Source organism: Ruditapes philippinarum, unplaced genomic scaffold, assembly GCF_026571515.1.
Source record: "Ruditapes philippinarum isolate M1 unplaced genomic scaffold, ASM2657151v2 ctg1318_1_1_1_1, whole genome shotgun sequence".
Lineage (NCBI taxonomy): Eukaryota > Metazoa > Mollusca > Bivalvia > Venerida > Veneridae > Ruditapes > Ruditapes philippinarum.
The window spans coordinates 218,627-244,474 of NW_026859435.1; the positions used below are offsets into that span (position 1 = coordinate 218,627).

At 30.1% G+C, this 25,848-nt stretch overlaps 1 protein-coding gene across 1 annotated transcript; it reads left to right on the top strand.

Moving 5' to 3' along the window:
• The first annotated feature begins 775 nt into the window (after window positions 1-775).
• On the top strand, window positions 776-25,682 carry LOC132756516 (ras-related and estrogen-regulated growth inhibitor-like). Its single transcript, XM_060747606.1, has 4 exons — window positions 776-1,404; window positions 23,620-23,750; window positions 24,305-24,512; window positions 24,854-25,682. The coding sequence occupies exons 1-4, from the start codon at window positions 1,260-1,262 to the stop codon at window positions 25,033-25,035; spliced, it is 666 nt and encodes a 221-aa protein (XP_060603589.1). The 5' UTR covers window positions 776-1,259; the 3' UTR covers window positions 25,036-25,682.
• The last annotated feature ends 166 nt before the right edge of the window (window positions 25,683-25,848 follow it).

The window sequence follows — 25,848 nt, forward strand, 5'->3', positions numbered from 1 at the left end:
AACGATTGTCCCTGAGATTTTAACCTACGTATATACATGTATATATGTATAAAGATGGGGCCTTATTAAGTTAAGCACAATACAAATTAATTGGTGTTTATTTGAGTAAACTGGAAAAATATTTAGGATTTAAAGGGAGACACAGGCAAAATTTTCATTTCTTAGTTTTGAATTTTTCATTCATTATTCTGTAAATGCCCTCATAATGAATATATTAGACAGTCAAAGGAATAAAATTTTTCTCCATATAAAGAATAAAATGGTGGTTTCCTAACTTGACCCGCGTGGGTAGGGTTAGAGCGCTAGCATTTCACAATAGTTGTCCAAGTGAACTCTGGAAACGTTAAAGAACATGTCGAATGAATGACTTAGGCTTGTTTCAATCATACAATATCCACAATATCTGTTATTGTAACTTCAAGGGTTTGTTCAAGTCATCTGACTTGTTTTAAAACTATTTTGTGATTCTATTGTTCTATTCTAGATTTTGTTCAACATATATAGATATATTTACGCTTCAAACCCAAAATATATAGAATATAAACAAAAATTCACGCTGAAACTTCAAAATAAGTCATTTTAGCGTGATTTGAGTACAATATTCTTGTCATTATTTTGCCTGAATATCCCTTTAACACATTGATGACGTAACACATCGAAATCATAAAATAAGTCGTTTGTTATTTTAATACAATGCATGATCGACTAAAATGGATAATGACACCACGTGACCACCATAGGTTACCGATGTAGGTATAATTGCTGAAAACAACATTTTCTGCTTGATGTGTTCCCAGAATTTTCCTCTATCATCAATCGGCGTTTTTTCAATAGGTGTTTCTGATGTGAAGATGCGGGGGCTGTTACACATTCTACGATTTTTGGTTTGAAAGTAGGTTTTGTATGTATTCCTAAGTAACGGAATTCGCAGAACCGGGATAATGATTATCACGAAGTATTTGATATTGGAACGTTTACATGGATTAATGTTAGAAAAGACTTCTAAGTGTTATAACGTATGAAAGAAGAAGCAATTGCTGTTATGGTGTAATTGTGATGTAAGAAAGGTTAATTTATAGTAATAAGATACTAATATCAGTGCATAAATAATTAGTGATTTCATAAAAGAAGAATTACGTTACGAGTGTTTTACCATTGGTATTCACCTAGCTGTTACAATAATGTGAGTTATTTTAGGCAAAGCAGTTAGAAAAGATATAACAAAACTTAAGTGTTATAGAACTATTATCTCTCACACAATGAGCTCTGGTGCAGCGGGGACTCTTGGTGGTGAAAATTCGGTCGGTGGAGGATCAACACTAAAACCTTATCTTAAAAGAAAGAAATCTTCTCTAGGGGAAACTAAAATAGCCGTGCTCGGGGCAGAAGGTGTGGGGAAAAGCGGTAAGCAACTCAAACTTTTCTCTAAAATTTAACAAGTAAAACAGCATCGTCTTATATTGTATAACATTAACAATGTATGTTCCATTTAAAAGTAAAGCATAATGTTATATTCACTACATACAATGACATTTTCAAGGACATAATTTCTGTTTCCAATAACTGATATATTTTCTTAAAAAATTGCTTTTGCAATTTCCGGCAAATATTATATTTATCTATACTGTGCAATATGGTCGATATCGCGTCAAAGTTTAACAGTTTAGGCTTTATCACGTGACTTAAACATTCCACGTATCCGAGTTAAAACTGTTGCTTTAATAATATATTTCTGTTAGATAGATATTTTCGTTTCTATTTCATAAAATATTTGCAATGATCATAACATATTTGAAACAATCATAACATATTTGCAATAATAAAACAATATTTGCGATTATCATACAATATTAAAAACATATTTGTAAAATCTTATAAATTTTGCAATAACTTTTCATAGGAATGACTTCCTTATGAATGTTTTAATTTACATTAACAACTTACCAGATAAGAAATAGTTAAAAGTACATAGAAATAAAATAGAATTCCTACCAAAAACACACATTTTATGTATAATGCTACTTTCTAGCATGATTTGCAACTAACACAAAGAGATAAATGTGTATTTTCTAGCAACATTTTACAGATTTCATCTACCATTGTATTTACGGAATTGTGTTATCAAATTTTCATATCACTTTCTGATAAGAAAGGAATCTTCTTTAGCAAAGAAAAATGAATTCAGAATATGCAGCTGATGGAATGTACAATAAAACTTCAGAAGTAATCTATATATTGTAAAACAGAACGGGGAGTTGTTACATTTTTCACTTTAATCCATAATCAGACAAAATTGAATGAAATTTAAAATTGTTATTCATTTGATTTTGTTGTTACTCGATCACCCTTTTACTAAACATTTAAAAAACATTAACAAAGTGGAAAAGCATACATTGTGTTTAAGAGTAAAATACTCAAAATATAATATAGGTATTCGTCTAATGTGAAAATGCAAAAGGTAGAAAGAACAGTCAACGTGATACTAATTACACATATGTTAAAATATATCTACATAGACATTGTTGTGTAATAGAATCAGTAATACAAGCATATCTGAGTATCTACACAAACAAACGGTATCACAGAGCGATTCAACATGACGTTTATGTACACATGTCTCTCATAATTTACACAAACATATAGGTTCCAAAGCGAAGTACTGCTACATTATAAGATATTTATATACCTTGTTTTCAGTTTGATTTTTAAGTGTCTTTAATAAAATTTATATTTTCTTATCTACAACGGTCCGTTTTAATCTGTTTCACGTATGACATTCAAATATCTTATGAAATTATATAGAAAGGTCAGACATTTATTGTCTATAAATATAAACACTTATGTTCTATAATAATACATTCGTGTAACCTTTATGGTATGCGTTTTGTTACCAGAACAATTTAGCAACTTCTGTTATCTCCTATATAAAATCTTAATCATACATAAAGCCTGAGTTTTATCTTTTAAAAACAATAGTAAAATGTATAGGTAAATTCATAGGAACCATCAAATATTGAAGATGTCTCATTATGTAACGTTTATTCTCGGGGCAAACAAAGAACCACGATCATATGTTGATTATCTGTAACATCTATAAGAGATTGGGAAATGAGATAATGATAAGATCTTCTTTTTGTCTAACACTACAATAATTAGAGTTCATGTCATAAAATGGCTTTACGTTCCATTACATCTTAGTGAAAACATAGCAAAATGCCAATAATCAGTTTTACCTACGAGTTGCAAGACTTAACATCACGATTGTTTTAAAGATCACATAGAAACAATGTTCAGGCATTTGCTTCTGACTTCAAGGGATTGTAAGTTTCGGCGGCCATACTGGGATACAGTAATGAATTCTCAAATAGCATAGTACTTGTTAGTTCCATAAAACAGACACTGAAGTATTCTAAAGTTAATATGTCTCTATATTTTGATATAAAACTTTTATGAAAATACTTTGGCACACGGTGTACACGCTCTATGCTTTTAGGATATCTAATTGTACGATATTGAAAGCATCAGAGCAGTTTAAAAGCCATACTACATTCAGTTGATTGTTCAATTTATTGGATGTACCAATAGTAAGTAAACAATTCTGCAAGAGGACGGCATATAATTACATCGATATATCAGCCAACTTTATTAATGAAGCATTTGACACAAATGATTTAGCGTCTTAGACAATAGCAATTAAATGATATACTACTTGACGAGGACCAATTTCATAACTTACGATTAATTGCCGTGTTATATGTTTAATTATACATGTACGACTGGAACACCGCTTACCCTAAATAAGTTATAAAACAATCATATAGATATAGGTTTTAGCGAATAAAAGCTCATATCTCTTAAGAGTTTACTTATTCCATGTACAATGTACAAAATGTTTTGCAATCTGATCCAATAACAAATTACCCATGTTTTATTTCGTTGTATTATTATTAGTTTTAGGTTTCTTTTTTAATTAAAAAAAAACTAAACGGCGTAACAGACGTAAAATGAGAGAAATTGTTAGAGCTAACAACTATAAAGTTTAAGAATCGTGTAATTTCTCGGACGTTTCTCTTTCAGCCAATCATTTGGCAACATGTTTCAATTATATCACCATATTTTTCGAGTAAAATGTATTTCAATTTATTGGAACAATTGTGTCAGTTGATCTCAAAATGAATTATGTTTTCAATACAACGCCGATTTTAACACATAATAATCTATTTGAATACGAAGCAAATGCTGCTGATTGTTTTGTATTATGACTAAGTTAAATAAAAAAGAAATGTGTATATTACCAAAAGAAATCTGGAGTGAAGGGATATCCCTTGAGAGCACCGAAAACATAACAAAAAAGGTTAAATTTGTTAACTCGGTCTGAATGAGTCTGTTCCTGAAAGATATTGTTTTGTAGGTCTAACATTTCTCTAGCATCCTAGCACTATCACCTTCCCTTAATATATCGGAATAAAAGCTTCCATATATTTAAAAACATCATTGCTTTTATGACTTTCAATACTCGTTTGATAGTTCAAATATAACATACGCATCTCAAACGGCAACATTTTATTTCTTTTCAATAACAAGTCAAATTATCATTATATTATTTAATCATTAAACTTAAAAAGAAAGGATAACAGTTTAATGCATAATTAACATTTATTGTAAAGATTTCGCCTTCAAGTGATATAATAACAAAGTTTAAAGAGTGTTTCAGCAGGTAAATATTTCTCTAGGAGAAATAACAGGTAATTACAATGCACCTTCTTCAGTAATGATACAATACCTTCCTTGTTAAATTTATGCTTGACAGAGCGAGCAGTTGTTCATACATTTACTTTTTCGAACCATTTCTTTGCCTAAGATGAGCTAAACAAACAAAGTAAGACTTATTTAAAACGTATGTCAAGCAATACAGTCTAAATCATACATTAAATTTTAAGTCACCTTGTATTGTCCTGTCATATGAACTTTTATGACATTTTTCCCTTGTACGATATCATCTAATGAAAACGCTTTTGATTATGCTTTTTAAGAGAGATTCTCGTGCGTTTCAGAGTAAACAAGAAAAATATTACATACATTCGTATGTAATATAGGTACGATTGCATACTACTTTTTGTGAAGACTTTATGTTTGCTGAATTAAAGGTGTAATGTTAAATGAACAAACATGTCATGAGATATTTTATATCTTTAAACATTTTCATGGAATGTAATTAATGTATCACCATATTAAAGTTGCATGACTTCAGATGAGAAAAATGATTTCAAGGAAATCAAAATATGAAAAGAAAATTCACGGTCAATTGACTGCTTTGAAGCATAATCACAAAATAAAATTACAGGAAATTAAAAACCTTTTTAATACACCTAAGGTAGAATTTCATTGTAAATCATAGTTAAAGATTTGAGATATGATTATTTATTCATATTAACATCATTATTGGTTATATATTGATAAAAAAAACCCGGAAGACACAGTTTATAAATATTTATTACAATAAAATATGAAAAAGGTATACGCGCCGAGGTTAGCTATAATTAAAATTCCCGCGCTAAGTCGCGGTGGTGCTTGGGATAATCACTTGATACTGTAAATGGCAGCCATTTTACGATACGAATCCTCGGACAGTTTATCCTGCCGAAAAGATATGAAAAAATACTTGCAATTCAAAGTTTGCTGGCTACATAAAGATTATCGATTTACTCTTTGCACACTTTTTCTCTGCCTGAGTATAATAATATTGACGTGTTTTCATTGGCTTAAACCATTACATTACCAATACACATGTAGGTGTGAACTAATTTCGTGTTCATTAAAATTATTCCGTTAATAGACATATAACAATCTTATTTACAAATGAATTGATAAAACAACAATCCCAGAAGCATTCAAGATAATAACAATCATTGAAAAAAAATAAATGCATATAAATTGTAAATTTGTGTATGACAACTCAACCCTCTAAACAAAACATAATAGACTCAACCAAAACAAGCGCCTGCTTCTTCACCTAACTATGTAGTTGCATGACCATGATTAGCAATTTAGCAAACCAAATCTAAGAGATAAACCTATTGTAAAAATAATACTATGACCACAGCAGATTTCGTACAGAAAATTGCAATGTCTTAAAATGGGAGGTTTTTACGTCATCATATCCCACAAAACAAAAGAGGCAAAATGAAATACATGTAATTAAGAATCGCTCAAGATTTTTTGTAAGTTGAACTGTTCATTGATACATGACTGTAGTAGTGTTATAATATACCCAATCGACCAACTTTAAAATAAGGCTACAGAAATATTTGAAACATAAAATAAAACTTAAATTTTAAATATGTTTATATATTTATGTGACCACATAATTTCAATTATTATGCCACAATTATAAGGTGTCATTGTAAAGGCAAAATAAGTTAATACGTTCGTATATGTTTTTGTTGTTGTCTTTTTTTAATCATATAGTAAAGGGCATCAAATAAATAAATGAAAAAGGAAATGTAAATCAATTATTTTTGAATGCATTTTTTTTTCTTAGTAAAAATTGATTGACTGTCCTGCATTTAATAAATGATCTGTAACAAATTTTTCCCGACAATACTGCAACACATTTTTAATGATTATTTCTGGAATAATATTTTTCTTTCAAGAGAAATAGCAATAAATTTTGCTGCAGCATCTTTCAAACAATTTAAGCATTACTCTAAGTAGATTCAGCTTACAATAACAAATCTCTCGTGTAGAATTTACGTTTGAAATAGCGCACAGTTGTTCTTTTCTCTCTTATTTTTCGCTTTAGGTCTTTAGATGTATATACGTTAGACCTATGCTTTTATGTCTCCCACATGCTGGAATATTACAAACCAGTTTCTCTATTGAAACTTCTCCTATGCCTAGGGAACAGTATGTCAATTATGATATTCAATACTGCTTCTTACTGAAAAAATCTAGAAACAAAGTGATCCCTCGGAAGCATTAATCACTACAAAATTACATGAAAATTGCAGTCTCGATTTAATTAGTGTGTACATGAGGGAAAATGAATGAGTGCAACATTCCTCACGCCCCTTAGCACCGGCTTGAGCATTTCTTAATTCTCAACACTTAATAGTGCTGGCATCAATGATACCGGAAGGCCAGCACTGCTTGTTGTGTAATGTCACTTGTATAATTTGATATTGTCATTATACCGAATATGTTTCAATTGGTAGCAAAGAAAAATTAAAACGTCCATTTATTATCTTATTTTTTAATGAAATAAAAAACACTTGCATTTTTCGTTTCATTTTGGCAACGATTTGTGTCAAGAGTTGATTTGAGTATAAGTCAATGAAATCTTGCTGAAATGATAAAAGGTGGTATTTCTTATTATATCTCAAATTAAAAGTACTCGTTTTTAAGAAGAATTACTATGCGTTATTCCCATAACCTTAGGAAAATACATAACAATTTATTATACTCGTGAGGAATTATTTTTCTTATGAATGCTATGTAGAAGACAAATGCTTTCTCCCTGGACAAAACACCTTTAAATTACTTCTGTCTGTTTAAAACAATGTTTATGTAAAACAATATAACAGGTTGTAATAAATAACCACAACAGTAATAGGTTAATGTCTTAGTTCGAATAGGTATGATTAAAGTATGCTTAGAAAAAAAGACGTTGATATTTTTTTCACAAAATTCCTTCCTCTTTATAACTGATAATTAACTACCAGCATATTTATTTAATCATTTTATTTAAACAACAAAAACATGGAATAGCTTTTTAATTAATTGTTGTATTTTTTTCTATTATTAATCTTATATAAAAATGGAATTTATAAAGTTAACGCGACTTATGTTACTAAAAGAACTACAAGAACGCAGAGTGGCCATTGGTTTCGAAGGAATAACATGTAAAATGACCATGAAGAACTTAACATTTGTTTTGCTGTTGTTGCTATTGTTACCATCACAATACCAGCTTGCTTGATAATAGCAATGCACAAAAGTCAGATATTTTGACAAAGCTACTGTGCTGTAAATCTTAATAAAATCATCTTAATTTTAGTCTAAGGTCATGACAATCTTAGAAAGCGTGTTATATGATGGTAATACTACATGATTTAAATCTCGATGGCAAAAATTATGATTGTTTGTAGTGTTTTTGCAAAGAATTAATCTAATTATAACTTATCAGTGCAATAATTGTAGTCAGACAAAAGCATGAATTACTTTATGACATCATTAACCAGATCTTTGTGAGCGTTGATTTTTCATCTAATTATTATGGTTAGTTATCTTCTTATCTCTTTAACAAGATATTTGTTGCTATTGTTTTATGAGAAAAATACTTTCACGCATTATTTATGCCCCGAGCGCAATAAAATGTTTCATTACCTTCTCGATAATGAGCATTTCGTTCTTTTTTGTGTAACCTTACATCTGTTTGAATGTTTTACAAGAAAAAGATGCATGAATAGGAAATCAAATAGGTGGATAGAAAAAAACACCATAAAAACGTCATTAGTCGTCTTATGAAAGAAGTACAGCTTGATCTGAGTATCTGCATATTATATTTGGTATAAGATTCGATACCACAATGCAATCATATCGGTCGATGAGTATGTTTAATGTCTGTAGATAAAGATGCAATTGCTCATAAATTTCAGGTTGATCACTTTAGGCGTTCATTAAGATTTTCACTTCTGTTTCTTGACACATTTCTTAATTGCATTTTATTTTAAAAACTCTCTATTTTGATACCTGTTTTGGCTACAATTCAGTGATACTAATTTAGTGATTTATATTAATAAACGAGTCAATTTTGCGTAATTTTAATGTTATAAACATCCATATGAACATAAGATTTGAATTGTAATTTAACATGATTTATTGTAATAGAATGCAGTTTTCTCCTTTGAGCGTAAACGGCCGTGCTGCCAATGAACAAGATGCTTGGAAAAATTAGAGAATATTAAAATAATCGAATTCATTAGGTAAAGACATTCTTGTATGAAATACATATTGTTAAATATAATTCATTTTTTCACTTCTTTAGCTAAAATTGTTTGAAAAGAAGTAAATAAACTACGAACTTTATCTGCATCCAATAGTTGTAACACAAGAGGTATTTTCTGCTTAAGCCGGTGCTAAGGGGCGTGGACGGTAACTTGCACTTTCCAGTACCGTCCATGAACAGGCTCAATGAAACCGAGCCTGCAACATTTTCAATTTTGCCATGTTGAGCTTTCTTTAAGGATTTTGTTTTTCTCTATTTAATTATTAATTACATGTAATTACATATCTTTGTTTCTTAACAATTGATAGATACATGACTATATGACATGTGTTTGATCACAACCAATTTGCAATAATCATAACATATTTGCAATAATAAAAAAATATTTGCGAGACTCAATATTTACAATATTTAAAAAAAAAAAATATTTACAAAAATCATATAAATTTTGCAATTACTTTTCATAGGGATTACTTCCTTATGAATGTTATAATTTACATTAACAACTTACCAGATAAGAAATAGTTAAAAGTACATAGAAATAAAATAGAATTCCTACCAAAAACACACATTTTATGTATATTGCGACTTTCTAGCATGATCTGCAACTAACACAAAGAGATAAATGTGTATTTTCTGGATACATTTTACAGATTTCATCTACCATTGTATTTACGGAATTGTGTTATCAAATTTTCATATCACTTTCTGATAAGAAAGGATTCTTGCTAAAAATGAATGCAAAATAGTCAGCTGATGGAATGTACAATAAAACTTCAGAAGTCTATAAATTGTAAAACAGAACGGGGAGTTGTTACATTTTTCATTTTAATCCATAATCAGACAAAATTGAATGAAATTTAAAATTGTTATTCATTTGATTTTGTTGTCATTCGATCACCCTTTTACACATTAACAATAATGCATCTACACGTATGCATGTTAATCATAGATCGACGTGCAAAGTTGTTTTTTAAACAAATGTCTTATATGGTTATTTGTAATCAATTAAGTATAATCTGAAAGGTTGGACTTAATCCATACATGAATTGTACTTATTCACATACGATATTTTAAAGATGGAAAAGCATACATTGTTAAATTAACAGTAAAATACTCAAAATATAATATAGGTATTCATCTAAAGGTAGACAGAACAGTCAACGTGATACTAATTACACATATGTTAAAATATATCTACATAGACATTGTTGTGTAATATAATCAGTAATACAAGCATATCTGAGTATCTACACAAACAAACGGTATCACAGAGCGATTCAACATGACGTTTATGTACACATGTCTCTCATAATTTACACAAACATATAGGTTCCAAAGCAAAGTACTGCTACATTATATGATATTTATATACCTTGTTGTCAGTTTGATTTTTAAGTGTCTTTAATAAAATTAATATTTTCTTATTTACAACAGTCCGTTTTAATCTGTTTCACGTATGACATTCAAATATCTTATGGAATTATATAGAAAGGTCAGACATTTATTGTCTATAAATATAAACACTTATGTTCTATAATAATACATTCGTGTAACCTTTATGGTTAACAGAACAATTTAGCAACTTCTGTTATCTCCTATATAAAATCTTAATCCTTAAGATTCCTTATACACAACGCCTGAATTTCATCTTTATAATACAACAGTGAAAGGTAAATTCAGATCTCGGAGATTTCTCATTATGTAACGTTTATAATTCAAGGGACAAACAAAGAACCACGACCATATGTTGATTATCTGTAACATCTATAAGAGATTGGAAAATGAGATAATGATAAGATCTTCTTTTTGTCTAACACTACAATAATTAGAGTTCATGTCAGCATGATCTGCAACTAACACAAAAGGATAAATGTGTATTTTCTGGATACATTTTACAGATTTCATCTACCATTGTATTTACGGAATTGTGTTATCAAAATTTCATATCACTTTCTGATAAGAAAGGAATCTTCTTTAGCAAAGAAAAATGAATTCAGAATATGCAGCTGATGGAATGTACAATGAAACTTCAGAAGTCTATATATTGTAAAACAGAACGGGGAGTTGTTACATATTTCATTTTAATCCATAATCAGACAAAATTGAATGAAATTTAAAATTGTTATTCATTTGATTTTGTTGTTACTCGATCACCCTTTAACTAAACATTTGAACACATTAACAAAGTGGAAAAGCACACATTGGTAAATTAAGAGTAAAATACTCAAAATATATTATAGGTATTCGTCTAATGTGAAAGGTAGAAAGAACAGTGAACGTGATACTAATTACACATATGTTAAAATATACCTACATAGACATTATTGTGTAATTGAATCAGTAATACAAGCATATCTGAGTATCTACACAAACAAACGGTATCACAGAGCGATTCAACATGACATTTATGTACACATGTCTCTCATAACTTACACAAACATATAGGTTCCAAAGCGAAGTATTGCTACATTATAAGATATTTATATACCTTGTTTTCAGTTTGATTTTTAAGTGTCTTTAATAAAATTTATATTTTCTTATTTACAACAGTCCTTTTTAATCTGTTTCACGTAGGTCATTCAAATATCTTATGGAATCGAATAGAAAGGTCAGACATTTATTGTCTATAAATATAAACACTTATGTTCTATAATAATACATTCGTGTAACCTTTATGGTATGCGTTTTGTTACCAGAACAATTTAGCAAATTCTGTTATCTCCTATATAAAATCTTAGTCATACATAAAATTCTGGTTTGATTGAGTCTGTACATGAGAGATACTGAATAAGTGCAACATCCCTCAACCCCTAGCACCGGCTTGAGCGGTACTCACTTCTCAACACTTAATAGTGCTGGTATCAATGATCCCGACGGACCAGAAAATATAACATAAAGCCTGAGTTTTATCTTTTAAATACAATAGTAAATTGTATAGGTAATTTCATAGGAACCATCAAATATTGGAGATTTCTCATTATGTATCGTTTATAATTCTCGGGGCAAACAAAGAACCACGATCATATGTTGATTATCTGTAACATCTATAAGAAATTGGGAAATGAAATAATGATAAGATCTTCTTTTTGTCTAACACTACAATAATTAGAGTTCATGTCATAAAATGGCTTTACGTTCCATTACATCTTAGTGAAAACATAGCAAAATGCCAATAATCACTCTTACCTACGAGTTGCAAGACTTAACATCACGATTGTTTTAAAGATCACATAGAAACAATGTTCAGGCATTTGCTTCTGACTTCAAGGGATTGTAAGTTTCGGCGGCCATACTGGGATACAGTAATGAATTTTCAAATAGCATAGTACTTGTTAGTTCCATAAAACAGACACTGAAGTATTTTAAAGTTAATATGTCTCTATATTTTGATATAAAACTTTTATGAAAATACTTTGGCACACGGTGTACACGCTCTATGCTTTTAGGATATCTAATTGTACGATATTGAAAGCATCAGAGCAGTTTAAAAGCCATACTACATTCATATGTTGATATATATTTGATTGTTCAATTTATTGGATGTATAGTACGCTCAGCGCGGCTTTTTCAAAACCCGCGTAACCCCGCGGACGAAGTTTACCGCGGACGAATATTTGCTCAGATATTGTCCGCGTGACCCCGCGGACAGAAAATTTTCACCACCGCGGACATAAATCGGCGGCTGAAACCGTTCCCCCGCGGAACGCAGTGGTAAATTGCGGAGGAACGCGGCGGTCAAACACCGGTTAACGCGGTGGAAACCTTAAATTTTAAAAATTAATTACTGTATTTAAACATCAGTATACGTACCAGAGATCTGCCGAGGACGCGATTTTGCGCCATTGGCGCTAAAAAAATGAGAATGGCGCAGGAAAATCGGCAGCAAAGGGCCATGGGCGCATCTAAAATCTGTGGCAGACTTATAAGAAAACAAAACTGTCTGCCGATTTATTTAGTCATCCAGTCAAAACTGGTACCAACAGCAACATTCCCATGTAATTACGCATATTCTTGAGTTTATCCATTCCCCTATAGCTTTTGTCCATGTTATCTACTTACCGCATTTCTTCTCATAATTCCTTTCCCACACAGATTCTCATTTCTACTACGTAAATTTAATCCAATATAACAAACAAACAAATTATACAACTACTTAATATTCAAAATGATTATCGGTAACTGAAAAAAAGTGTTGCTATTTTTAGAAATGCTGTAAGTTACAGCATAATCTGACAGGTGTACAACATGAGCACCCCTAAGGTCACTCAAGTTTACGCAAGCTTTGTAAAAAAAAGATGTCTATTTCGTCATCAGAATATTTGACAGGGTGATTAACCAATCAGTGAAACATTGTGCATGACTTTTTTCATGATCAAAAGGTCTGTCGGCAAGTGTCTTTGATGTATGCTGTCTACACAGAGGCGTACAAGGGGCAATAAAATTCGTCAATATACAGTGGTAAAGGACATTTGGTGCAAAGTAGGAACAATTAAATGGATAATGCACAGTATTAGACATTAGAAGTAAGAACCAGCAATTATGTGAATAAATTTGCATATCAAATTTTTGAGCAGCCATCTAAAAAATATTTTGCCTGCAATTAATATTAGAAAGTTACCATGTAGGCATAATTTTTAATTATTGGTTAAGTACTGAATCATAAGTGAACCACTTGTCATAAAATATGATTTATTAAGTTTTATTACCAGGGAAATTCAATTATCTACTTTTAACTTTTTAACAGTTATTTAGGTCAATGTTTACTTATTTGCCCAAGGCCCATACTTTGGTAAAAATGGCCCATCATTTTCAGACCAAGTGGGCCCAGGGCCCAGTATTTTCAAATTCTTGGCAGATCTCTGACGTACGTACTGTAACATGTACTGTACATATAACTATATGTAAAATTTGTTTGTTTGTTTTCTTTTTTGTTCTAATAAAAGTACATGACTGTACAAATGCAGTGTATTTCTTGTTCTTCTTCTTGCTATTGTGTTTGGTAATGTATAATATGTATTCGACATCAAGATAAATCATTGTCGTCGCAACTTCATGGTTGTGAATAACCTGAAGTAAAATAATGAAAAATTCGGCATATGACATTTATGAAAAAGATATAACTACAACAATTCATATGCCAGCTTTTGTTTCTTATTTAAAAACTTTGAAAACGTAACCCTCAACAATTTATTCAGGCAATATTCCAGGACGTCTCTTTCAATTGTCAGATGCGTTTTACTGTTTCTGTTTATTTGCATAACAAAAATATTAAAAACAACAACAAAAACAGGTACAGCTGTAATTATTTTTATTTCAAATTCCGTTCAAATAATTAAACGTATAATAACATTTAAGGAGACGATTGTGGTCAATTTTCAAGTCATTGTGTAAAAAAGATGACGTTAAAAAATAATAAAACGTCTATTTTTTTTGGAGGTTAATTTATACTGACCAACTGACCATGTCGTTCCCCCGCGTGAAACGGGTGACTGATTTTATCGATGAATGAAGAACGGCCGTCAGAATTTTGTCCGCGGTGGAAACAACTGAACACCGGGGATCGCGGGGAAATTAGGCTTCTCATCGCGGACGAACCCCGCGTTTGTCCGCGTTAAAACAAAATCGTCCGCGGTGGTATCGCGGACAAAGCAAAACCCGCGTTGAGCGTACTGTACCAATAGTAAGTAAACAATTCTGCAAGAGGACGGCATATAATTACATCGATATATCAGCCAACTTTATTAATGAAGCATTTGACAGTTGACACAAATGATTTAGCGTCTTAGACAATAGCAATTAAATGATATACTACTTGACGAGGACCAATTTCATAATTTACGTTTAATTGTCGTGTTATATACATGTACGATTGGAACACCACTTACCCTAAATAATTATAAAACAATCATATAGATATAGGTTTCAGCGAATTAAAGTTCATATCTTAAGAGTTTACTTATTCCATGTACAATGTACAAAATGTTTTGCAATCTGATCCAATAACAAATTACCCATGTTTTATTTCGTTGTATTATTATTATTTTTAGGTTTCTTTTTTTAATTTAAAAAGAACTAAACGGCGTAGCAGACGTAAAAATGAGAGAAATTGTTAGAGGTAACAACTATAAAGTTTAAGAATCGTGTAATTTCTCGGACGTTTCTCTTGCAGCCAATCATTTGGCAACATATTTCAATTATATCACCATATTTTCCGAGTAAAATGTATTTCAATTTATTGAAACAAATGTGTCAGTGATCTCAAAATGAAATACAGTGTAACTTCCGAATTCCGGAACTTCTGAAATCCGGAAACTTCTAAAAACCGAACAATTTTTTCGGTCCCGATTTTTTCCCTTCTATTTTCTATTAATATAATACTTCTGAATTCCGGAACTTCTAAATTCTGAATTCCGGACGATATTTCGTAAAATTAGAGTCAAATCAATGCAATTTTACCTCCAAAAACCGGAAATATCCAAAGGTGTGAAATACATTGTAAATTAAGAATGTTTACCCTGCAGGAAGATTTAAACTCCCTATCGATTGTTTACTAATTAGCGGTGATCGTGTAATTTGACACGCGTTAAAATCACAAACTGTGAAATGGTATGTTTGAAGTGATGCGGTTAATCAAAGTAATTTACGGCGGTCAGTTAATTTGAAGTGTTTATTAGCGGACTAAATGACAATTAATTGGACAATGTATGCATCAAACGTCTTTAGGGATTTTATCGCATTTGATATAATAATTAATTAACTAGCATCGGACAATATGTAAGTTTATGCAATTAACAACATTTCTACAAACTGATTTTGCAGGTAAGATAAAAATGTATTATTTTCATTTACATCTTTATCTTGATTAAAAGACTATTATATATGATATTACAGTAATGGCCACATCTTCCTTGACATTTAACATTTAGTGATATTAAGTGGCGTAGTCTTGTCCACATTATCATAAACCTCTGAATTCCGGAAACCTCTGAAATCCGAACTTTTTGACAAGTCCCATGGGTGTTCGGTTTTCGGAAGTTACACTGTATGTTTTCAATACAACGCCGATTTTAACACATAATAATCTATTTGAATACGAAGCAAATGCTGCTGATTGTTTTGTATTATGACTAAGTTAAATAAAAAAAGAAAAGTGTATATTACCAAAAGAAATCTGGAGTGAAGGGATATCCCTTGATAGCACCGAAAACATAACAATAAAGGTTAAATTTGTTAACTCGGTCTGAATGAGTCTGTTCCTGAAAGATATTGATTTGTAGGTGTAACATATCTCAAGCATCCTAGCACTATCTCTTAATATATCGGAATAAAAGCTTCCATATATTTAAAAACATCATTGCTTTTATGACTTTCAATACTCGTTTGATAGTTCAAATATAACATACGCATCTCAAACGGCAACGTTTTATTGCTTTCCAATAACAAGTCAAATTATCATTATATTATTTAATCATTAAACTAAAAAAAAGGATAACAGTTTAATGCATAATTAACATTTATTGTAAAGATTCCGCCTTCAAGTGATATTATAACAAAGTTTAAAGAGTGTTTCAGCAGGTAAATATTTCTCTAGGAGAAATAACAGGTATTTACAATGCACCTTCTTTCAAAAAATATGGCAGTAATGATAGAATACCTTCCTTGTTAAGTTTATGCTTGACAGAGCGAGCAGTTGTTCATACATTTACTGATTCGAACCTTTTATTTACCTAAGATTAACTAAACAAACAAAGTAAGACTTATTTAAAACGTATATTAAGCAATACAGTCTAAATCTTACATTAAATTTTATTAAACGAATAAAGTCACCTTTATTTGTCCTGTCATAAGAACTTTTATGACATTTTTCCCTTGTACGATAACATCTAATGAAAACGCTTTTGATTATGCTTTTTAACAGAGATTCTCGTGCGTTTCAGAGTAAACAAGAAAAATATTACATACATTCGTATGTAATATAGGTACGATTGCATACTACTTTTTGTGAAGCCTTTATGTTTGCTGAATTAAAGGTGTAATGTAAAATGAACAAACATGTCATGAGATATTTTATATCTTTAAACATTTTCATGGAATGTAATTAATGTATCACCATATTAAAGTTGCATGACTTCAGATGTGAAAAATGATTTCAAGGAAATCAAAATATGAAAAGAAAATTCACGGTCAATTGACTGCTTTGAAGCATAATCACAAAATAAAATTACAGGAAATTAAAAACCTTTTTAATACACTTAAGGTAGAATTTCATTGTAAATCATAGTCAAAGATTTGAGAAATGATTATTTATTCATATTAACATCATTATTGGTTATATATTGATAAAAAAAAACCCGAAAGACACAGTTTATAAATATTGATTACAATAAAATATGAAAAAGGTATACGCGCCGAGGTTAGCTATAATTAAAATTCCCGCGCTAAGTCGCGGTGGTACTTGGGATAATCACTTGATACTGTAAATGGCAGCCATTTTACGATACGAATCCTCGGACAGTTTATCCTGCCGAAAAGATATGAAAAAATACTTGCAATTCAAAGTTTGCTGGCTACATAAAGATTATCGATTTACTCTTTGCACACTTTTTCTCTGCCTGAGTATAATAATATTGACGTGTTTTCATTGGTTTAAACCATCACGTTACCAATACACATGTAGGTGTGAACTAATTTCGTGTTCATTAAAATTACTCCGTTAATAGACATATAACAATCTTATTTACAAATGAATTGATAAAATAACAATCCCAGAAGCATTTAAGATAATAACAATCATTGGAAAAAAATAAATGCATATAAATTGTAAATTTGTGTATGACAACTCAACCCCCCTAAACAAAACCAAAACAAGCGCCTGCTTCTTCACCTAACTATGTAGTTGCATGACCATGATTAGCAATTTAGCAAACCAAATCTAAGAGATAAACCTATTGTAAAAATAATACTATGACCACAGCAGATTTCGTACAGAAAATTGCAATGTCTTAAAATGGGAGGTTTTTACGTCATCATATCCCACAAAACAAAAGAGGCAAAATGAAATACATGTAATTAAGAATCGCTCAAGATTTTTTGTCAGTTGAACTGTTCATTGATACATGACTGTAGTAGTGTTATAATATACCCAATCGACCAACTTTAAAATAAGGCTACAGAAATATTTGAAACATAAAATAAAACTTAAATTTTAAATATGTTTATATATTTATGTGACCACATAATTTCAGTTATTATGCACAATTATAAGCTGTCATTGTAAAGGCAAATTAAGTTAATATATGTTTTTTGTTGTTGTTGTCTTTTTTTAATTATATAGTAAAGGGCATCAAATAAATAAATGAAAAAGGAAATGTAAATCAATTATTTTTGAATGCATTTTTTTTCTTAGTAAAAATTGATTGACTGTCCTGCATTTAATAAATGAACTGGAACAATTTTTTCCCGACAATTCTGCAACACATTTTTAATGATTATCTCTGGAATAATATTTTTCTTTCAAGAGAAATAGCAATAAATTTTGCTGCAGCATCTTTCAAACAATTTAAGCATTACTCTAAGTAGATTCAGCATACAATAACAAATCTCTCGTGTAGAATTTATGTTTGAAATAGCTGTTCTTTTCTCTCCTAATTTTCGCTTTAGGTCTTTAGATGTATATACGTTAGACCTATGCTTTTATATCTCCCACATGCTGGAATATTACAAACCAGTTTCTATATTGAAACTTCTCCTATGCCTAGGAACAGTATGTCAACTATGATATTCAATACTGCTTCTTACTGAAAAAATCTAGAAACAAAGTGATCCCTCGGAAGCATTAATCACTACAAAATTACATGAAAATTGCAGTCTCGATTTAATTAGTGTGTACATGAGGGAAAATGAATGAGTGCAACATCCCTCACGCCCCTTAGCACCGGCTTGAGCATTTCTTAATTCTCAACACTTAATAGTGCTGGCATCAATGATCCCGGAAGGCCAGCACTGCTTGTTGTGTAATGTCACTTGTATAATTTGATAATGTCATTATACCGAATATGTTTTAATTGGTAGCAAAGAAAAAATAAAACGTCCAGTTATTATTTTATTTTTTAATGAAATGAAAAACACTTTTGCAATTTTATTTTCATTTTGGCAACGATTTGTGTGAAGAGTTGATTTGAGTATAAGTCAATGAAATCTTGCTGAAATGATAAAAGGTGGTATTTCTACTTATATCTCAAATAAAAAGTACTCGTTTTTAAGAAGAAAACTATGCGTTATTTCCAAAACCTTAGGCAAATACATAACCATTTATTATATTCGTAAAGAATTATTTTTCTTATGAATGCTATGTAGAAGACAAATGCTTTCTCCCTGGACAAAACACCTTAAAATTGCTTCTGTCTGTTTAAAACAATGTTTATGTAAAACAATGTTACAGGTTGTAATAAATAACAACAACAGTAATGGGTTAACGTCTTCGAATAGGTATGATTATAGTATGCTTAAAAAAGAACGTTGACATTTTCTTCACAAAATTCCTTCTTTTTTATAACTGATAATTAACTAATAGCATATTTATTTAATCATTTTATTTAAACAACAAAAACATGGAATAGTCTTTTTATTGTTGTATTTTTTTCTATTATTAATCTTATATAAAAATGGAATTTATAAAGTTATCGCAACATTTGTTTTGCTGCTGTTGCTATTGTTACCATGACAATACCATTTTGCTTAATAATAGCATTGCACAAAAGTGAGATATTTTGGCAAAGCTACTGTGCTGTAAATCTTAATAAAATCATCTTAATTTAAGTCTAAATACATTGACTTAAATAGAACTCAGCATTGTCTCAATTCTGAGTGCCTAAACTTTCTCTTACTTTAACTTGATACATAAAAATTGTGGTAAATATTCCGAAGTATTCTTACATTCTGTTAGTGTTATTAGAAAGAATTGAACAACCGCACACTATATCAATGTAGATTTTGTTAGTGTAAGCTAAATCTACTTAATAGAATGAAGCTATTTCAAAGATAGTGCAACATATTTTATGGTTATTTCTCTTTAACTGATATAATACCTCATACATACTCATAAAACTTTAGTGTAAGTATTTTCGAGACAGCTTCGTAAAATCAAGATATTCACCAAAAGGTGATATCATAAAATATTCATAAAAGGTTAGAAATAAGCCGTATTTATCCCTTATATCTTGTGTTTATGTGTTTTCTCAGTTGTTTTATTCAACAAGAAAGTGAAAAAGTAATTATCTAATCTTCTTAAAAAGTAATAAAATGATACGATTTTTTAAAAATACTCTGAATTGAATGCGAGATGTATTTATCACCTTGAAAGACGAAAATTGTAACTAAATCTTTTTGTTGAAATTGCTCTCGGAATCATTTATCCGCCATATTTTTCCCCAATTTATGTGCGTTTAAAGTCACGATTTTTTCCAAAGGTTTGTTTGTTTTACAAAACATGTGCTTGTAAATGAAAAAACTTACAATGAATGATTAAAATAATTTACAGAAGAATTATTTAAATGGAAGAAATTAAGAATGTTTCCAGTAAATAAAGCAAACCTGTTCGTAGTTTTAATATTATCCTCCAACAACTCGTGTTGAATTACATTACAAACGTTGAAGTTGTTCCGAAATGAAGACATCCTTGTCCCTGTAGAATTGCCTCAATTGTATAGTATCTTATTCTTTCGCAAGGCTTTTTAAATCGTTGAAAATATTTTCGGTCATTTTTAATACGTAAACATTAAGTAATATCATATAAAGTACGAATTACAATTTAATTAATTCATTAAAGTTTAATATATTAAAATGGAAAATTGTTGGCAATCCTCTAAAGTTGCACCAGAAAGCGTGCTGTATTGATGATAATAAGGATTATTATTCTAAATGATTTAAATCTCGATGGCACATATTATGATTGTTTAGCATTTTGTAATGTTTTTGCAAAGAATTAATCTAATTATAACTTATCAGTGCAATAAATGTAGTCAGACAAAAACATGGATTACTTAATGACATCATTAACCATGTCTTTGTGAGCGTTGATCTTTCATATAATTATTATAGTTAGTTATCTTCTTTATCTCGTTAACCAGATATTTGTTGCTATTGTTTTATGAGAAAAATACTTTCACGCATTATTTATGCGCTGAGCGCAATAAAATGTTTCATTACCTTCTCGATAATGAGCATTTCGTTCTTTTTTTTATATAACCTTACATCTGTTTGAATGTTTTACAGGGAAAAAATGCATGAATAGGAAATCAAATAGGTGGATAGAAAAAAACCCACATAAATACGTCATTAGTCTTATGTTTAATCTTATTATCTGCATATTAGATTGGTATAATATTCGATATCACAATGCAATCTTATCGGTCGTTGCGTTTGTTTTATGTCTGTAGATAACAAGATGCAATTGTACATAATTTTCAGGTTTATCACCTTAGGCTTTCATTTAGGTTTCCACTTCTGTTTCGTGACACATTTCTTAATTGTTTTTTATTTTAAAACTCTCTTTTTGATACCTGTTTGGGCTACAATTCAGTGTTAATAAACGAGTCAATGTTTGCGTAATTGTAACGTTGTAAACATCAATATGAACGTAGGATTAGAATTGTAATTTACCATGATTTATTGTAATAGAATGCAGTTTTCTCCTTTGAGCGTGAATGGTCGTGCTATCAATGAACAAGATGTTTGAAAAAAATAGAGATTATTAAAATAATCTAAATCATTAGGTAAAGAATTTTGTTGTATGAAATACAATTTGTTCTGAATATTCTATTCAATATAATTCATTCTTCAGTTCTTTTACTAAACTTGATTAAAAAGAAGTAAATAAAGTACGCACTTTATCTGCATCCATAGTTGTAACACAAGAGGTATTTTATCGTTATATGTTATATTTAGATTAACTATTACATTGTTTTGATGATGGGGCATACTAATTATCGAAGATTATATATATCTGCTGCTTGAATATTCTTAACTTTAAGGACTTTCAATCTGAAACCATTTTAATAAATTTCCCTTTCAAAATTCCATGTTATCAAGTTCCCCCCAGTTTTTACTCGTTTATAGCATACATATTCCTTTACTACGGGACAATACGCCGTTTCTCATGGAATGGCACTATTGTGTCACATTGAAGGTTCCATAATGACCGCTGTATGAACACATCTGCGGATGTTTCTAAATTCATAATTTCACCATGCTTGTGTTTAAATGTTGAATTCTGCTTAAGCCGGTGCTAGAGGGCGTGAACGATAAAATGCAATTTCCAGTACCGTCCATCAACAGGCTTAATCAAACCGAACCTGCAACTTTTTCAATTTTGCCGTGTTGGGCTTTCTTTAGGGGTTTTGTTTTTCTCTCGTATATGACAAGTGTTTGATAAAAATCAAATATTGAAATATAAGTTCAGTTCATTTTAATATCAATTTCAAACTGCAAATATAAAACATGTATTTTAAAATTTTCAATAACTGATGTATGTGTTATTAATAGGGTAATACATAATAATGGTAAAACTGATTTTTTGACTATGTTTAAGGTAAATGTATTTGGCTATTAGTTAAAACAAGATTTGTTATAACAAATTATTAGCACTGGCCTAACAATAGTTTGACAACTATCATATGCAAAGTAAACTTCATCCGCTGCATATTGACACAGGGATTCAAATCACGATCAAATTACACCTACTTAATCAAAATTTGTTCAAATGAATTTTGCATTGTCTAATTCGATAAATCTGTTGGATTGATTTAATGTGCACATGTGGCGAAATAATTGACTGCTTGACTAACATTCTGGCTTTTTTTTCCAAACCTGTCTTTAAACGTTCACGTTAGTCAAATTTTCTTACGTACAAATAGTAAAAGGAAAACATCCGAATAACATACGCTTCATGGTTGATATCAGTAATAAAATTAAATGTGAAAATCTATTGTAAATCATAAATTTTGGTACAAACAATTAACTTCAGTCAGACTGAAGGCGATGTGATGTTATTTAAATGATTTTAAAGTATACATTTCTTACAGTAAACAAAACATGTACAATGTTCATGGTTATTATCATATGATTTTACCTATATAAGAATTCCTTGTTTCATATCTGTTAATTTTGGCAATTGCAATATACCTGCAAAAGCTATCATTGACAGGTATAACTTTTGTAAGTTATGCAATATTGAAAATAGATTAACCTAATCTATCTTTGCCTAATATCCAAAGATAAAACGAGTGAATACTGCGATACATGTCTGATCTAGTTACAAATGAAAGATCAATTGTACATTTACTATATAGAAAATTAAAATTATATTATTTATACATTGTAACATTGTACCTATTTCCTAAATCATAAATATATACTGCCATATATGACTGTTTAAATTCTACTGAAACAATAAAAATACAGAAGCATTCAATGTACAAACAAAAAACAACTAAAAAGAAATTTGATTTGTATATTGTCTACATGTCACAATGGATTGTAGTAAAAATATATTGTATCTCTATACGTTTTGTTGTCTAAATTAAACTTGTATAATTATTGTATAATTTCAGCACTGTCAGTTCGTTTTATCACCAAACGATTCATAGGAGAGTATGACCAGTCGACAGAAAATAAGTATAAATATAGAACAGTTGTGGATGGAGAGGAGATGGCCTTTGAAGTCCTTGATACACGATCATTGGTATATACATACATAGAATTGTCTGTATGTTGTGTAATTGTTACCTTTTTAATAAAAAGGTCTTTATGTTGAGATTATTAGTGTATGTAAGTACCAGCCTGTTTGTTGTGTACATAAGTGCATGCGTGCGTGCGTCTGTTATGAGGATGTTTAAGTCATAGGTTGCATATACATTTTACACCATCGATAAGAAATAAGAGAGGGTTAATTTGTTAAAATAAATATATTGGAAAATTAAGGTATGGGATATATTTGTTAAACTTGACAAAGGATGCTAGGGGCGAGTTGGATATTGCCATTTCACATAATCCCTCATGAACAGATTCAAACAAACCAATTGTGCAAGTTTCATATGATTTTATTGTTTCACTGCGTTCGAGGGTTCATCCCTTTTCCAGATTTTGTTTGACTGGACGTTAAGTATCTTCTCCTAAATAAACTGTTTTTTTTGTCATTTTACCATAAATTAAGTGAATATTTAGTTCACAAAATTTGTAATTGATATTTCTAGAAAAAGTATGGCTGACATTATGTATTTTGTAAAAATATTTTAGAATGAAGATTGTGGGGCAAGAGAGGATGTTTTACGCTGGGCGGATGGATATGTACTGGTTTATTCAATGATTTGTCGGAAGTCCTATTTGATGTTACAAGAAGTACAAAAGAAGGTTGAAGAATTTCGAAAAGGAACTAGTATACCAATCGTTGTTATTGGAAACAAAGCGGACCTAGCTCATATGCGTCAGGTTACACATGAAGAAGGTGAGCAAAAATTGTTTTTGAGTGTAAAATACGTAAATTGAACTTTCAGGTGTTACTAAAAAAACACCCGTAAACTTACGAAAATTCAATTACTACATTAAATTGTGAATAACAAACAATTTTTCATTTCATTTTCTTTAGAATAACAACCACGTGCACGAACCTTTGATAATATGTTTTAAGTTTATAATTGATTGCATTCATTAAACAATCATTAAAATATGAAGAAAAAAACATTGGATAATATTATAATATTTGGCAAGTACAGCAAGAGTGTCATATAAAATTATTAAAAACAAATTCCTGAATACAATTGAATATAATATGTTTTCCATTCACAGGTCAAACGTTTGCTGAATCACTGGGTTGTCCGTTTCTGGAGGTATCAGCGTCTGAAGACGTCACGAATGTAACGGAAGCGTTCCATTCTCTCTGCCGAGAGATTGTAGATTTTAAACGAAGGTCAAGGACATTTTTTGAACGGGTGTTTGGTGCATTTGGAAAAGAAAAAGTTACCTCTTGATCAAAAATTTGATCTGTTATATGGCAAACTCATCAACGGACGTTAGATGGTGATACAATATGCTTTCTTTTCAAGAGTCAGATTGTTAGATATGAAATCATCTATCTTTCAAGTTTTTTGCATTGTAAACAATTAGAAAAATGTAAAGTTAAAATTTTCCTTTGTGATTTTACAAAACTTTTGGTGACAACTGATGGCAAAGTTGTTTTATAAAAATGTCTTGTCAGGAAAATACGATGGCGTAATTGTAAGGTAATAGACCGTATTTGAAATAGAAATGGAAAGTGAATTCAGGTGTTGAAAATATAAATGTATTTAAACGGATGTTATTTTTTTTCTCGTAAGTTGATAATTAGAATTAGCTAAACACAATGTTTAAGAATATTACCATAAACATGACAAAACTTGACAACTAAATAATCGTACAAAGCAAGTATGTCAGAAAGTTTCATTAGTTTCTTTCAAATTACATAAGTATGTGTTTTAAACAAATTTGTTTTAGAAATGAAACCTAGTAATATCTTTGTAACCTTGCAAAGATATATTATTTGTTAAGCATTATTAATGATGTTTGATGTTTGGTGTTATGATGTTCTCTGTTATGTAATGTCCAAATTAAAAATTGTTGAAAAACTACTTTTTTATTTGTTGTAAAAGTGTATTAATTTATTATTTTATTATACAAAGTCCTCTAATAGTTCGAAGAAGTATTCCATTATAGTTGCGTTGAAGTTATCATCTTTATTGTCGTTTACGCTTTTTCGATCAAATTTGATTGTTTTCTTTGATAAATTCTCTATATTTTATCCAATT

What these genes read in the sequence shown, in the direction of transcription:
- LOC132756516 (XM_060747606.1), top strand. Translation starts at nt 1,260, where the DNA reads ATGAGCTCTGGTGCAGCGGGGACTCTTGGTGGTGAAAATTCGGTCGGT. An exon ending in TCCTTGATACACGATCATTG is followed by an intron (nt 23,751 to 24,304) that starts GTATATACATAC and finishes AAAATATTTTAG; the next exon opens with AATGAAGATTGTGGGGCAAG. An exon ending in TCAGGTTACACATGAAGAAG is followed by an intron (nt 24,513 to 24,853) that starts GTGAGCAAAAAT and finishes TTCCATTCACAG; the next exon opens with GTCAAACGTTTGCTGAATCA.